This window comes from Thunnus thynnus, chromosome 12 (assembly GCF_963924715.1).
Source record: "Thunnus thynnus chromosome 12, fThuThy2.1, whole genome shotgun sequence".
Lineage (NCBI taxonomy): Eukaryota > Metazoa > Chordata > Actinopteri > Scombriformes > Scombridae > Thunnus > Thunnus thynnus.
The window spans coordinates 25155537-25172632 of NC_089528.1; the positions used below are offsets into that span (position 1 = coordinate 25155537).

A 17096-nucleotide genomic window follows, 5' to 3' on the forward strand; every position below is an offset into this window, starting at 1 on the left:
ATTTGATAAAATGTAAAAATTATACACAAGTGCCAAAATGTGCTCTCTAGCGCCACCTGTGTAACCAAAATGGCCGCCACGGCCCGTGAGAATGTTGTAGAGAGATCAAACCAAAACTCAATTATTTGTCTCATCAAGACCTACAAATCATATGCTGACACCCCTGACCTAAATCTAACAGGAAGTCCGCAATTAGCCTTTCAAAATAAGACTTTGCCCCAATTTTGGCCCCCAAACAAATGCGATCTCCTTCGAGAGCCTTAATGGTATCGGCTTCAAACTTTAATAGGTGACTTATGACACTATGCTAAAAAAAGTTGTTAAAAACTTTGTAATAACTCGAATGGTTTGGATTTTATATATAATTAAAGCTGCAAGCTGCGTTGAACGGGCCCTCGCACTTCTGCACACGTCGGGCGGTGTTGCAGTCGAAGGGCTTCTGTCATGGGCATGTAGCAGGTGTGCAAGTGTGGAGAGACAATACGTAACTGCAGCTGGACACAGAAAAATACTCATATATTTGAATGGAGAGTGTGAGCAAACCCACACTTTTTTGATCATTTACTGCTTCCACATAGTTTTGGATACAAACTTCATTTGAACTTTAAATGAGTCACAAGACGTTGCCCTACAAATCTTGAATTTACATATGTTTTCTATCTTTTGCTGTTTTTGAGATATTAGAGTATGAGTTTTAAAGTCTTTTCTTGCTCCTCCTGTGATTTGATAATGAGTGTGTATTGTGAGATGTGTCCAGCTGCAGTTACTTATTGTCTCCCCACACCTGACAGTATACATTTCAATCAAACTTTCACCAGGTTATGTGGGTTAAAAGTCTTTACTTTTCTAAAAAAAAAATAGACTTGATGGAAATTAGAAAATTAATTTCTTTTTCAACCAAACTCATCAAGAGTTTTCATTTGACTAATTGAAATTCAAGAGAAAGGGCCAAAAACTTGCTTAATTTTGATGACACAGGTGTGAGCAAGACAGACATGTCTCACCCTGCAGAAAATGCTCATCCTCACACTGTTGAGATTTGATGTTTCACCATGACAGAGGAAGTTGCTATAACTTTATTGTACATTCTCCAGTCTGCACCAAACTATACATGTTTGATAAGAGTCCTGGCCTGAACATGTCTACATGACAATATTCCATCAGTGATGCAACCTGGCTGAATAGCGCCCCCTATGAAATTTCAGTGAAGCAGCCCCAGCAGCAGGCAAAACAGTGGACAAAGGAAGTGATGTTTATCTCCTTCTTGCACTGTCTGAAAACAGCCCAGGTCTGAAGACATCTACATGCCCGTGACAGAAGCCCTTCGACTGCGCCGCAGCCCGACGTGTGCGGAGGTGCGAGGGCCAGTTCAACGCTGCTTGCAGCTTTAATTTTTTATTGTTATTACCCAAATCTAAGTAATATGTGAAAGGTAAATCTTGGTTTATATTTTTTCCTTGTGTGGAATAAATTCCATTTTTATACTTTGACTAAGTTGATTTTGTGTCTTACTTATCCTCCTTAAAATAAGAAAGTGCATGACAGGTTTGTTGGTGTAGATTTGTCTCTTCATTTTTGCTTCTTGAGCTTCTCCATCAGGTGGACACTGATGACGGCAGACACCATGATGACCAGACCGACAGAAAACACAACTGTCTTCACCGACCGACACACAGAGATACCAGCAGAGAGACTCTCTGAACCTGCAACACGACAAACCAGTTATGTCATTACTGTACTGACAATACAGCACAACATACAACATACTAGGGCTGTAGTCAACCAAAGAAAATCTTGGTTGACTGAAATTGTGCATAATCTTGTAACACGGCAGCACATCTCTGACTCATAGTGATTTCATTTGTGGTGATCAAATATTCCTAAAATTACATGTGAAAAATGGGACTATTTCTTCAGTAGCAACAGTGAAATCTGCATATTGCAGTATTCCAGGAAGACAGATTGCTTCAGAGCATGATGTACAAATACTGTTACCACTTCCTTCCTGTGATTCATTTGCACGATGGCTTTCATCGTACTTCTCTTTGCTGTTTGTGTGCTGCATTTAAGTAAAGCGCAAGGTAAAACATTTTTCTTTAAATATTTTTTGTTGTTTGACTTTGTTTTCAAAATCTGGTTGTTGTAGTGAGGCACTACTGGAGCTTGTTTTTGAATTAGACATTATTGTTACCATATATTGTAAAACTGAGCCCTGTGGTCACTGAAAAATTTGAACTTTTTTAGATGTTGTCATTTATTACTTCATTCATATCCATGGTTCAAAAATAGGGGTTTGTTAACTTTATGGTTGACATAAATAAGAAAAATTATAATAATTAATGATTATTATATATTCTTCGGTACAAGAGAAATTAGAATACAACAATACATTAAACTAGAATTTTTATTATTCATTCTTGCACAAAGTCTGAATATATCCAGACAGAGATTTAAACAAAAAAGACCTTTTTGTGTTATTAAAGTAACAAACAGAGTATTATGGTGGAGGTATGTGCTCTTTAAGTTCTGCTTTCACTTTCAGTAAATCTTTCAACCGTTAGAGCGGATAACACTTATGGAGCTTTTGAAATTCAGTATATTTCCTGTCAATATCTGCACTGTTATACTGATTAATCTTTAATTTATTTTTATCTTAATTATGTTTTCTATAAATTGTGCTTTGCAACATGAGGATCTGAATGCAGTTTCAAAGCCTTTGCTACACTGCCAGGAATACAATTCTTTTGGGGAAATACACAACTTTTTTATTAATTTATTTTGCAGGCCTTAAAATTGTAAAGTGAAAAAAACCCAAAACTAAAATAATACTGGAATCAGCCTGAACCTGATAGACTGAATGTCTTTGGTTTCATTTTCAATCGCTAAATAAACTAGAGATGTGGGCAGCGATTCAGACGTCTGGAACCAGGCAAAAACAGCCATATCATATTCTTTTAAATCAATTGAGTTTCACTCCTGATTTCCTAGGAGTCCTGATTATAATGATAACCATGAAACACTGAAACAGTTCCCAAATTCTTTTTACAGACTTTACAACTACATTTACAAAAAGGGTATGAATACGGACAAGATGTAGAGACACAACTTTAAAATGCAGAGAAAGATTAGACAAATTAAGGAGAGAACCACAATAAATTATAGTTATTGAAAAAATGACAAAAAGGGCTCAATATCATCATGGAGCTTGTGTGTGTGTGTGTGTGTGTGAGAGAGAGAGAGAGCATTTTCTGGTCACCACGTTAGGTGAACAGGTTCTATTTTGTGCTTACAGATTACATTTGTTAGTGTGAGAAAAGAGCTGCTGAAATGTAGAGAAGCATTTATTTCCGTATAACACCTGTCAAACGTTCACTTCCTTTTTTTCTCAGTACATTTTTGACAGCCTTTTTTAAGTTCTTGAAACATTTGTTTGTATTGTATGACATGTGCTAAAATGATGCAGACTTGTGTGTCTTCCTCTGTTTGTCTTGGGTTATAATTGATTACATATTGCTAATGATGACAAACATTAGTGTCCATATCAATACAAGCAGCCACATACCATCCATACAACTATATGTATATATTTATATATTTAAATCTACAGTGAAGAGCCTGCAAATAAATATTTCAAATATCCCTACTGTCAACAGTTTCATTACCAGGTGTCAATTATAACAAAATTATGCTAAATTAATGCTTATTGTGATTTTGGTCTGAGTAACTGTAGCCAGACTGATCTCTTTTTAGACAGCAGGTGGCTGCATGATGATTATAGTCACACTGTAGCAGCAGCACACGGAAGAGGAAGTATCTGTGTTTTGTGAAGGGGGAGTATGTATGTACTAGTGATATTTAGTTAGTACTGATATTTTAAATGAACAGTCCCTCCCTTTATCTTCTAATCTTCAAATATCTGTAAGTAGTTATGATTAAATCATCTCAAATGATGTTTCTGTGTACAATGATTCAGTGGAAGAAAACTTAAAATGCATTGACAGACAACAAGGTTCAAATCAGAGGCTCCTAGTACGACAGCCCTACTCGAAATCTCACACAACAACAATAAAACAATGCAAAATATATTAAATAAATATAATATAACAAATCATATAATAATAGAAAATCTAATAAATCTAATAAATATGAAATAAAAACAAATCAAGTCATATATGTTGAACTTTATTGCACTCATGAAACTGCTATGAATCGACCAAAATTTATCATTACATTGACAGTCCATTAATCTAAATGGGACTGTGCTATTGTTTGTCTTAAATCATAAAAATGATTAGCAGATGAGAGAGTGGTGGCTTAAAAAGCATACAAGTGATTTTGATTTCTGTTCTTTTTACAGGGTCCAGTGATGTGACAACTGTGTTTGTGCAGAAAGGGAAGGATTTACATCTGGATGTTAACAAACCTGTTGTTCTAGGAAACCAAGCTGAATTTAAGTGGAAATGGAATAATTCTCACAATATACTAAGATTATTTCCTGATAACAAAACAAGAATAATTGGCAGTTATGTAGGAAGGGCTGAGGTTTCTCTGCAAAATCACTCTTTGCTGTTGAAGAATGTGCAACAAAATGACAGTGGAGATTACACTGCATTGATTATTGGGGACAACAACCAACGTCTAGCTGAATACAAGGTCATAATTCAAGGTAGGTTTCTTTAGATTTCAAATGTTGATACACAGTAGTACCCTGTTTTATAACCCCTCACACATATTTTTCCCCCTAGATCCAGTGTCTCCAGTTAACCTGTCAGTGGACTCTAAAAGCACAGAGTCCTGTAACCTCGCTGTGAGCTGCAGGACAGAGCGCTCTCACATCAGCAGCACTTTTGGATGTGACACTCAAACCTGCTATCAGAAGGGAGGAGAGCAATCAAAGGTCACAACTTCTGGTTCTACTCTCCATGTCTACCTGTTGAATGACTCCATCATCTGTAACCATAGCAACCAGGTCAGCTGGACCAAAGACTTGTGGGAGATTAAGGATTTCTGCCTTCTAAATACTGGTGAGACTGAAAGACATAACAGCTAACTGACAATAAAACAGTTTACACACACTGCTTGTCATGCAGTGCAAATCGCCCTCATCCATAAAGATTTCTTTCCAAATACTGTGTTTGTCAACATCTTAACATTTTCTTAATGCAATATTTGTAGCTAAAAAGTTATTTAATGAATCCATCCATTTTTAGAGGGTTTGTGGTCCAAAACTTTGAGGTTTAACTCAGACAGAGAGATTATTTCCGTTTCCAGAACAGTTCTGCCTTCTAGAAGTTATTATGAACTGCAATCTTGAAATATGTCAACATTTCTGATCTATTTTTTGTTTGTTTGTTTGTTGATATACAGCTACTAATTGGAGCCTAATGATAATTGGCTGGATCGCGATCGGATCCTGCTGTTCGGCCGTCGTGTTTTGCCTTTACACAGGAATCAAGTGTAAGTCCCAATGTAAATTTCAGCACAGGAGTAATAATGTAATTAAAATCTTCATTGCTGTTTGTATTTGAATTCCAGTATTGTAGCAGAGAATATCTACCACACCCACAAACCTCTTATGTATGAATTAAAAAAATGAATGATTAAAGTCCAACTGAAATTAAAATATGTATATTTTGCTTTGAGGTTTCTTGAATTCTCTTTAGAGCGAAAAACTCAAGTTTTTTAGTCTAAGGCTCTTTTTGTAAATACCAACACTGTGCAATTGAGTGGTTCCCAAACCTTATCTGTCATTCCCACCTTTACAAGCTGAAACAACTCCTCTACCCTATATATAAATCGACTGAATATTTATCAACCAGTAACAATAATGGTGAAGCTTGTAACAAAAGGAGCAAAGTTTAAACTTAATTAGATAAGATTATCAAAAACATCAACTGCATGTTTTTCATTCATTTCTGTTGTGCAAATGTGAAACAAGTTTTGTCCAAACTGCTACAAAAAAATTCACTTAAAAGACACAAGCCCCTCCCACTGCAGTGAACTTCAGATAAACATCCCATTTTCTTTTTCTGCCAAAATCTGTCCATCTTGAATTGTACAAGATGTTCTGCTTTCTGAACTAATCTTGCTAACCTCAATCATGATGGCCTTTATTAATATTATTATTAAGCAAAACAACAATGGTTTTTATGACAGACCAACAGAACACCACAGTGTTGTTGTTTTTTTTTTACATAACTCTCCCAACAGACATATTTTCACATTATGAATAATTAGGGCCCAAGCACCAAGCGGTGTGACGACCCTATTGGATCTGAAGGAATTATTATTATTATTATTATTCTTTCAAATCAAACGCATTTTGGAGGGCCTAAACATGCACAAAAAGTTGTTAAACTTTGCACATATCAGAAGTTTTGAAACATTTGATATTTTATAGGTCCTGAACATTGGTGTTGCAAAATGGCTCAACGGCGCCCCCTAAACTGTATCCCTTGCAGCATGTTTCACCGACATGCACAGAAATCGGTACGCACATGTATCATGCCTAGATGCACAAAAAAGTCTCTTGGAGCATAACCGCAAACCCAACAGGAAGTCCACCATTTTGAATTAAGCAACCATTTTTGGCGATTTGCATGCTTTGTATTTTAACAAACTCCTCCTACAGATTTCATCAGATTGACTTCAAAATTTGTGTCATCTAGACTAGTTTGTGATCAAAAGTTATTAAAATCATGAGATTTCACTTAACGCCCTTGCCGTTGTGATGCGGCGAATTTCGATGTTTCACCATAAAACAGGAAGTCCTTATAACTCCAACGTACATCGTCCAATCTGCCCTAAATTTCTCATGCTTCATGAGGGTCCCATCCTGAATACATCTATGTGTCAATATTGAGACATATTCATAGCGCCACCTACTGGTTACAAGAAGTTACATGTTCTGTACTTTTATGAGCTGTACCAAGCAGGATTAACAGACCCATCTGCAATTTGGTCAGAAAAGCTTTAGTCTTTGATGATTCCATATTGTGAAAATGGTGAGTTTTCACTGGACGCTTTTGCTGTGGTGGCGTGGCGAATTTCAATGTTTCGCCATTAACAAACAAAGTGTTATAACTTGACTCTGCATGATCAGATCCTTTCCAAATTTCCCATGCTTGATAAGGGTCCCAGTCTGAAGGCAAGTACAGGCTCATATTGAGTCGTAGTCATAGCGCCACCTACTGGCAACAGGAAGTCTTAAGCGCCACTCTTTTGCTAACTACTCCTAGCAGGTTAGCCAGAAACACATAAAATTTGGTCAGCCAAGGAGTAAGACCTTGATGATGATAACTCCAGAAGCTTTTGAGTTTTCATCAAAAGCCGTTGCCATGACAACACATTGTTCACCACAAAATACAAAGCTGTTTTTAAGGGGCGAGACATGATTGAAAACTGACAAAACTTTGCACACACATGACAGATCTTAAAGTCTGTAATAACGTATAGATGGTGGGCATGGGTGTGGCAGAATGACTCGACAGCGCCCCCTACAATATTTAAATGAAGCAGCCCCCGCCGCACGCTAAAATAGCGCCACCTACTGACAACAGGAAGTCAGCCTTATATGACAAACATCATCTGATTCACGTGAAATTTTCAAGGTGTGGTCTACAGTTGATATATAGCAGCATGATGTATAATTAATGGGTGTTCTCTAGCACCACATAGTGGACAAAGGAAATGATGTTTAACTCCTACGTGCAATGTTTGATAAGGACCCGGTCCTGAACACATCTGCATGCCTGCAACAAAAGCCCTTCGACTGTGGCGTGCTCCAATGTGCGCAAGGGTGCGAGGGCCTGATCATCGCTGCTTGGAGCTTTAATTTAACAGTTAAGCCCTGATTTTCAGAAACAGGTGAAATCAAAAACCTTCTGTAAGTTCAAGTGGAACAGAAATGCAGCCTATAACCACACACACTGAACACTTTATCCTAATGATTTGGCAGTTGTGGATATTTTGAGCAGTGGTCAGCACCTCAGTGGAGAAAAGCAGACATGAGCCTTTGATGTCTTAAAGTTGAAAATGTTTATTGAAGTACTTGATCAAGGAGAACTGAAATAGCGAACATCGAAGTCATCTGCAACTCGGATGCTGTCTCTTTCTGTTCTGCCCCCTGAAGGTCTGACCCTTAGTCTTTAACCTAAGCAGATCAGCCTACAATATGAAAAAATAGTCTAATTGGTTCACTAGTTTCTAATCAAGGAACTGTGTTTTACCCATGTCAATTCAGGTCACGTTGCATGGAACTTCAGGTCACTGTCAGCACATTCCACCCATCTATGTTGTCTAGGAAGGCCCTCTCCAACCTTGGTAACCACGGCAATGCTGATTTACCCTTTATCAGAGAGGTTTCTGCTTTCCCCAAAACATCACAGACAGCTGGAGTCTCAAGGAGAGGAGAGAATGCCTCCTTCCTGCTTAAGAATTACAGTGTGACCCCAAGGCCCAGGCTTGACCCAATGCAACCCAATTTGTAACCCCTAAAGATGGAAAATTCCATAACAGCAGTCTATGTAAATGACCTCCATCTCCGTGCTACAACAGCTGCTTCACCCAGTCTGCTGTACTGGTGCTGCTGCTTGCTCCCACTGAACCTGCCACATGCAGATGTCACTGAAGACAGCACTGTTTGTGCTGCTTTCTTGTGTTTAAATGTCTTCATGTGAACTGAATTATTTCTAGATGTATCATGACCCACCAGTCCAAACCTGCTGTTCGAGTTCTCATTGAACAGCAGGTTTGAATATATACTGTACTGAGAATGTCAAGCAAAGTAAAAATGGAAAAATTTCTCTAACATGGTCGTTTGATTTATTTCTAGGGCATCGAGGCAGACAACTTCAGAATCAGAATGCCACAGAAGATGCTTCACATGTCCCAACTATTTCTTCCACCGCAGAAATTCTCAATAGTCCAACTACCACCCAGAACTGAAAAACACAGATAAGATGCATTCACAGGACTAAATCATGGCATGTACATGATGGATGCTAACAGTGTGTTCACACATATGGATGCAAAGTCGTAGTCACTCTCTGGCCTCATATGACTCTGTAGTCCTGTGTGTGTGTGTTGTATAGAGTAGGGATGTGCAGAGAGCCAAACATTTGTATATATATTTGTTGAAGCAGCAGAATTATTTGTATTTGTATAAAAGTATTTCTAATAAAAGTTGAAAAAAGCTTAAAATTCCTGTTGAAAATCCTCTGATTTGAACCTTATGTTGTCTGTCAGTGCATTGAAGTTCTTTCCCCACTGCATCGTTGTAGCTGTTGCATAAAAATATGCTGATTTCCAGCAATTTGAACTCCTTTCTGAAGAAAGTGGCTTGTTTACTTTGTGATCATATTGTAAATACTTCTTTTGTAAGTGTAATTTGGTTTCCCTCGGGTAATGGTGACACCTACTGTTAAACCTGTGATTTACATCGAATGAACAACATGCGGTGTTCATATGATCGCTTAATGTGAGAGGAAATGCTTGTACTGCCAGAAGCTACTATCAGAAGCTACACACGGAATTAGGAGTTGGCCAATGAAGAGTACCAGTGCCACATTGAGAGACTGTAATAACTATTTCTGGTCAGAAGGTGCACACGGTATGTGTTTGTACATTTAATTTGTATTGGTAATATCTTTGTGTTTGTACATTCATTTTGTACTGATAATATCTTTGTGTTTGTAATATGTATTTCATTTTAGTTTTTCACAGTGTTTGCTGGTTAAAAAGAAGATGTTTCTGGTTAAAAGAAGAAAATAAATACTGGTCAAACATCAGTCAGAGCATGGCTTATCTATCAGAAGAAAAACCTTTGGGGGCAGTTATAGTGAAAAATGTGGCTATTGATGAGAGTGAGCCGCTACAGTGATGAACCAGGATCGCCTGATCCAGAGTGGAGGCAATTTGTTATGCCTGTGGGCATTGCAGTTTTGTCATAAGACCTTTGGGATACCAGGTCAGACTGTATCTTTAAGTTTGAAAACATAGTTCCCCCTCCTCCTAGTTAATACTTTTTGCAAACAAAGTAATTAAAAAATTAATTAATTAATTAAAAAAAGGGAAAAGAAAAGGGGGAAATTGAAAATTGTATTTTGAAAATGTTCTAAGTTGAATGGAAGTGTGTAGCTTGTTTGATAATTGATGTGTATTTTCCTGATGGTTTTGTAAGTTTGCCTTTCATTGTTTAATATTACAATTGTGTGGGTTTTGCAAGTAGTTTGCAAATGGAGCAGAGTACATCAGAAGTGTACTTAATGCTCTAGAAGATGAGAAGGCACAATTAGAACAGAAACTAGAAACTGAAATTGAAGACTCAGAAAGACAAAAAATTGAAGAACGCATTGCTGAAATTCATGTAAATCTTGAAATAAACAGGATAGGGCTCCTAGAGCCACCATCTCAGGTTGAACAAGAGGTGAGACGATCAGTGAGGGAGAAACACCTTACAGAAAAAATGCTTGAGTTTAAAAGGAATGAGATAACAAAAAGGGAAAGATAGTTTATGTTCACATATGTGAACTTCAAAGCAGGGGTTCAACTCACTAGATCTAAACTCAAAGAAGAATGCTCTAAAACTGAGTTAGGTGAAATGATCAAATCAGTGGAAAATTGTGAGTCAGAACTAAAACAGGAATATGAGAGTTTACATGCACTGACCACGCCATCTCAAGATATAAGAAGGAAAATGGATAGCTGCACCTTGGTTACTATTGAAATAACTGTAGTTGATACCAAGGGGTTTGATGCAGTGGCTGTGAAAGAATCATTCCTCCAATTACTCCAGAGAGATGACGCCAGGTCAATTTATGGCTCAACTGTGTCTAGAGCTCATCAGAGTAGTCAGTAAGAGAGTCATGTATCTGCAAGGAAGGCAGACGCAGCAGCACGTTTGGCATCAAAACGGGCTGAAATAAACAGGGAAAAGGACATTCTTGCCCAGAGGAAGGAGGTGCTAGCTCAGCAAGAGAAGTTAAGAAGGCTAGAAGATCAAAGGGACCTTGAAGCCATAGAGGCTGAATACAATGTATATGCTGAAGAGGAATCAAAATTGAATGCTGAAATAGGAGGAGCTGTAGTAACAAGCACTTTGCTTCTAAGTCAGCTTCCAATGCAGCATAATAGCGCTCCATGCACTCAAGTTCCCCAAAACACATCAGCCCCTTCTTGCTCTGTAAGTAAATGCGCCCAAGTTCCCCAAAGCACTCCACTCCATCCCTGCTCAGAAGGTAAACTAGAGCTAAGAGAAAATGAAGCCTCGCTAGTTCAAGCATTAAAGGAATCCTTGGCAATGACTAAACTTCCAGCACCAGAGCCATTTGTGTTTACAGGAGACCCACTTAAATTTACTGAATGGAGCACCTGCTTCAAGGCTTTAATTGAAACAAGCTGTACAGACCCAGCACATAGGCTGTTCTATTTGAAAAAAAATATAAGTGGGGGGCACTTTGTGTGTTAGACGGAACATTTTACAGAAGTGACAAGGAAGCGTACACACAAGCTTGGGATGCCTTAAATAAACGCTATGGCCACCCCCTTCATAGTTCAAAGAGTGTTCTGGGGAAAACTGAGTAGCTGGCCAAAGATTGGATCAAAGGACTCTCTTAAACTAAGAGAGTTTAGTGATTTCCTCATCTCCTGTAAGAACGCGATGCCCCACGTTCAAGGTCTAAGGGTTTTAGATGATTGTGAAGAAAATCAAAAATTATTACTGAAACTTCATGACTGGGCAACAACCCGATGGAACCGGTATGTCACAAAAGAACTGGATGAAGGGAAGCCCTATCCAGGTTTCAAGGAATTTTCTGACCTTGTGGCAGAAGAGGCACGCATAGCATGCAATCCAGTCTCCTCTCTCTATGCATTAAAGCACACAGATGAAAACCCTGTGAAGGAACAGAAGCGTCTCAAAGCCAGTGTCCTAGTGGCATCAACAAAGGGGTCTCAAAAACCAAAACCCACTTCAAAGGCCTTAAGTGCATCAAAGGGCGTTAAAGGTATCCAAAGCACCCCTTCTCCTACCCAGGATAAAAGGCATATAGAATGTATCTGCTGTCAACAACATCACTTCACATATAAATGTGAAAAGTTTGCAGCGATGCCTCTGGAGGAATGGAAAAAAATTGTCATTGACAATAAGATGTGCTGTGGCTGCCTCAGAGTTGGCCATATCTTCAGAAACTGTAGACAGAGGGTCATATGCAATATTTGCAGGCGGAGCCACCCATCTCCACTTCATGAAGAACATCCGCAAGGAGAAGGGCCTGAAACGTCACCACAAAAGGAAAGTGCTTCCACTGTTGCATGCAGTGTGAGAGTGGACAACAGTGATCACACTTGATTGTTCCAGTGTGGCTCTCTTGTGCCACAAAAAAACAGCCCAGAAACCTTGGTGTATGCACTACTAGACACACAGAGCAGTAATACATTTATTGACAAAGATGTTTGTGAAAAAATTCAAGCAGACAAAGAACCTGTTAAATTGAAGTTGTCAACAATGACAGACAGGGGTTCAATAGTGCATTGCCAAAGAGTGGATGGACTAAGTGAGAGGGTACCATTCACAAGGGTACATTGAGCTGCCACCCACATACACTTGAGAATACATCCCACTGGAGCAGAATAGTATTCCCACTCGTGAAACAGCAAAGGATTGGACCCACTTTCTCAGCATAGCAGGAGAGATGCCAGATCTATTGAACTGTCCTGCAGGACTCCTGATTGGCTATGACTGCGCAAGGGCCCTGAAACCAATACAAGTGATATCAGGGAAAGAATACAATTCATATGCAGTCAAGACTGATTTAGGTTGGAGTATAGTGAGATCCATGAAAACTTGGACTAGTTCAGCGGACGTGACAGGGGTCTGCCATCGCATCTCTGTAAAGGAGCTACCATCTATCACACCTGCTTCTGTGATCAAGGCACTGGAAACAGATTTTCGGGATACAAACCCTAAGGAAAGAAATATATCCCAAGAGGACATTCAATTTTTACAACTCTGAATGAGAAAATTCAGCATAATAAAGAAGGACATCTGGAAATGCCCTTGCCTTTCAGAGAGCATCCTCAGCTTCCAGACAATAAGCAACTTGCTATAGTCTGATTGAAGCATTTAAAAAGAAAACTGGAGAAAAGTCCCAAGTACAAGCAGGATTATGTGAAGTTCATGGACGTGTCTTTAAGGATGGTGATGCAGAAGAAGCAGATGCTACACTGAAAGAGGGTAATACATGGTACATCCCACACCACGGGGTATACCATCCTAGGAAGCCAGAAAAAATTAGAGTAGTCTTTGACTGCTCTGCCCGATTTGAAGGCACCTCTCTGAATGATCACCTACTCACAGGTCCTGATTTAACTAATGCTCTGACTGGGGTGCTGTGTAGGTTCCGTGAGTGTGAAATCACAATTATTTGCGATGTGGAGAAAATGTTCCACCACTTCCATGTTAGCCAAGAAGATTGGGATTTCCAGAGGTTCCTGTGGTGGGAAAATGGGAACACAGAAAGGGAGCCCAAGGAATATCGAATGAGAGTGCATATTTTCGGAGCAGCATCATCTCCGAGATGTGCTAATTATGGCATGAAACACCTTGCCAGTGAACATGAAAGGGACTACCCATTGGCAGCAAGCTTCATTCGAAGAAATTTCTATGTGGATGATGGGCTCATCAGCATTGATTCAGTCGAAAAGGCCAAACAACTGATAAATGAAGCACAAAAAATCTGTGCTAAGGGAAAACTACATCTACACAAATTTATGTCCAACAACAGGGAAGTCTGGGACACGATTCCAGAGACTGAACGTGCCAGTGTAAAGAAGGAAGTGGACCTCAACTACAATGAGGCTCCAATGCAGAGTGTATTGGGAGTGAAGTGGAACGTAGAAACTGATGTGTTCTCATTCAATGTCATCCTCAAAGAAAAGGCAGCCACACAGTGAGGAATCCTATCAACAGTTGCAAGTGTGTATTCGTTAGGATTTCTTTCTCCCTACATTTTGATTGGAAAAAGAGTTCTCCAAGGGATGTGTAAGTGGGGTGTTGGCTGGGATGAACCTCTCCCCCCTGAGCTAAAGCCAAAGTGGGAAGCAGGCTCAAAGACTTGGAGAATCTTCAGAAAATTCAAATACCAAGATGCTTTGTACCTGAGAACGTTGGCTGCCCTTGCACTCATCAAGGCAGCACAAAAGGAAGCATTTGAAGAAGAGTGAAATGGTTCAGTCAGAAATCTGCTAATCTACCAAAAACTCACAAGATGTACCAACTTGATCCTTTCCTTGTAAATGGACTGCTCAGGGTTGGAGGGCGGTTTAGGAAGTCCTCCGCATCATCTGAGTTGAAACATCCAGTGATCCTTCCTAAGGAAGGCATGGTGACACAACTAATACTTGACAACTGTCACAAGAAAACTCAGCACCAAGGCCGAGGGCAAACGTTGAATGAACTCAGGGCCAGCGGATATTCGACAATAGGTGCCAGCAAGGTAGTGGCCAAGCATATCAAATGTTGTGTCACTTGCAGAAAAGTGCGTGGACCCACCAAAGAACAACGTATGGCAGACCTGCCTGTTGACCGAGTAGCTCCCTCGCCCCCATTCTCATACACCAGAGTTGACTGTTTCGGCCCCTTCTACACAAAACAAGGTTGGAAAGAATTCAAAAGATACGGTCTGTTATTCACATGTTTAAGCTCCAGAGCCATCTACATTGAAATGTAGGAGGATCTCACTACTGATGCCTTTTTAAATGCTTTGAGGTGCTTTATAGCGATTAGAGGAGGTGTGAGACAGATCAGGTCTGACCAAGGTACAAATTTTGTCGGGGCAAAGAATGAGATGGAGAGAGGTCTAATGGAACTAGACAAAGAAAGGATTTCTACCTATCTGGCAAGAAACCAATGTGACTTTCTCATGAGTGTTCTGGAAGCAAGTCATATGGGAGTCGTGTGGGAGCGCCAAATACAGGCAGTCAGAAGCATGATGAGCTCTGTCCTGGCACAAGAGGCTACTATCAGAAGCTACACAAGGAATTAGGAGTTTGCCAATGAAGAGTACCAGTGCGACATTGAGAGACTGTTATAACTCCTAAATTTCTGGTCAGAAGACACACACGGTATGTGTTTGTACATTTAATTTGTATTAATAATATCTTTGTGTTTGTAATATGTATTTCATTTTAGTTTTTCACAGTGTTTGCTGGTTAAAAAGAAGATGTTTCTGGTTAAAAGAAGAAAATAAATACTGGTCAAACATCAGTCACAGCGTGGCTTATCTACCAGAAGAAAAACCTTTGGGAGCAGTTATAATCGTGTTCACATGAAAAATATTTGAGTTGAACTCATCATAAGTAATTACAGATATTTGAATTTGAGAAGATAAATAGACTGTGATAGACTGTTCATTAGAAGTATTGACACTCATGCCTTCTGGAAAGTGTCCGTACTTATAGGAGCAGAATCAATACTAACTAAATATCAACAGTACATACATATTCCCCCCTCACAAAATACAGTTGCTTCCTCTTCCTTGTACTGCTACAATGTGACTATAATGATCATGCAGCCACCTGCTGTCTAAAAAGAGATAAGTCTGGCTACAGTTTCTCAGACCAAAATGCCCACAACATATAACATACAACATATTGTTATTATTACTGTAAAGAATTTGCCACTAACAATTAGATCTTCCCCCTCTATTGATATTTTTAAACCCCTCTAAAGACCTGTCTCTTTTCTTTAGCCTCTTAATTGTCATCATGAAGACATGCCTGACCACACTCTGGCTTTTTTATCTTGGCAGCACATCTCAGGTTGGCATTTACGTCTAAGTGTAAATGCCAACATGGTTATTTTAAGTTGCACATGTTAAACACTGAAGAGTCTCTCCTTTAACTGTTGAGGTGGGAAACATCTGTACTTTTATGTGATTTTTGAGTTACTAACATTGTCAAATTAAAAATAAACATTTTATCAAAGCCCCTTTTAATCTTCAGTCTAGACGTCAAGGACATGAAGAGTAAATAGTCTACAGCGGAAAATGAGTTGTAAGATGACCACACCAGAAGTGAGTGTTGAGAGGCGAGAATAGGAACTGAAAGTGATGTTGTAAGTCACTGATAATTATTTTGTTCTGATGGAAATGTTAGACATGACAGATGATGGATATGAATATGTTGGAAATTATACGGAACATGTGTTTTTAACGGTTCTATAATTAACATTAAGCTCAAGGATGTTAACACTGTCTAAAGTGCAGATAGAGAGATCTATTGAAAACATGTTTTCAAACGAGACCATTCTCTCTAAAAAATGACTTAATAAACTTGATTATGAGATTAGAAGCCATATTTTATTTCAGTTTTTTGATAGTGTATTCTTTTAGGTTTTCATGACAAGTGTGGCTGGAAGGCAGCACATCTCTGACTCATAGTGATTTTATTTGTGATGATCAAATATTCCTAAAATTACATGTGAAAAACTACTATTTCTTCAGCAGCAACAGTTTCAATAAAAACTGCTCAGTGAGATCTGTAGATTGTACAGACTTCCGGGAAGACAAGTTACCACTAAGCATGGTTCACAGATAGTGTTACCACTTCTTCTTGTGGCTCATATGCACAATGCCTATTGTCGTACTTCTCTTTGCTGTTTGTGTGCTGCACTCATGGGAAACACAAGGTAAAACATTTTTCTGTTGTTGGTTGACTTTGTTTTCAAAGTCTGGTTGTTGTAGTGAGGCACTATTGGAACTTGTTTTTGAATTAGACATTATTGACATAATATACTATAAAATGTGTCTTTTTTAGATGGTGTCATTTGTTACTTCATCCCTATTAATGGTTCAAAAATAGGGGTTTGTTAACTTTATGGTTGATGTGAATGAGAAAAATTAGAATAATTAATGATTATTATATATTCTTCGGTACAAGAGATTAGAATACAATACATTAAACTAGAATTTTTATTATTCATTCTTGTACAAAACCCTAATATATCCAGACAGAGATTTAAAAAAAAAAGACCTTTTTGTGTTATTAAAGTAACAAACAGAGTATTATGGTGGAGGTATGTGCTCTTTTTTTCTGCT

The 17096-nt window shown here is 38.7% G+C and overlaps 2 protein-coding genes and 1 pseudogene across 4 annotated transcripts in view; 1 reads left to right on the plus strand and 2 right to left on the minus strand.

Moving 5' to 3' along the window:
* The window catches only part of LOC137194558 (CD48 antigen-like), an 83819-nt gene that overhangs the window by 40038 nt on the left and 26685 nt on the right, over positions 1–17096 (minus strand). The window lies entirely within an intron of this gene.
* LOC137194556 (carcinoembryonic antigen-related cell adhesion molecule 1-like) overlaps positions 1–17096 on the plus strand; it is a 55115-nt gene that overhangs the window by 31550 nt on the left and 6469 nt on the right. For 2 of the 3 annotated variants that reach the window (XM_067606549.1, XM_067606548.1), the window contains exon 4: positions 4358–4666. In XM_067606549.1, the coding sequence (XP_067462650.1) occupies positions 4358–4666 (309 nt within the window). Of the gene's footprint in view, positions 1–4357; positions 4667–4745; positions 5025–17096 lie in introns of all 3 variants that reach the window. The other variant, XM_067606550.1, reaches the window with a different exon arrangement.
* The window catches only part of LOC137194557 (T-lymphocyte surface antigen Ly-9-like), a 58675-nt pseudogene that overhangs the window by 24701 nt on the left and 16878 nt on the right, over positions 1–17096 (minus strand).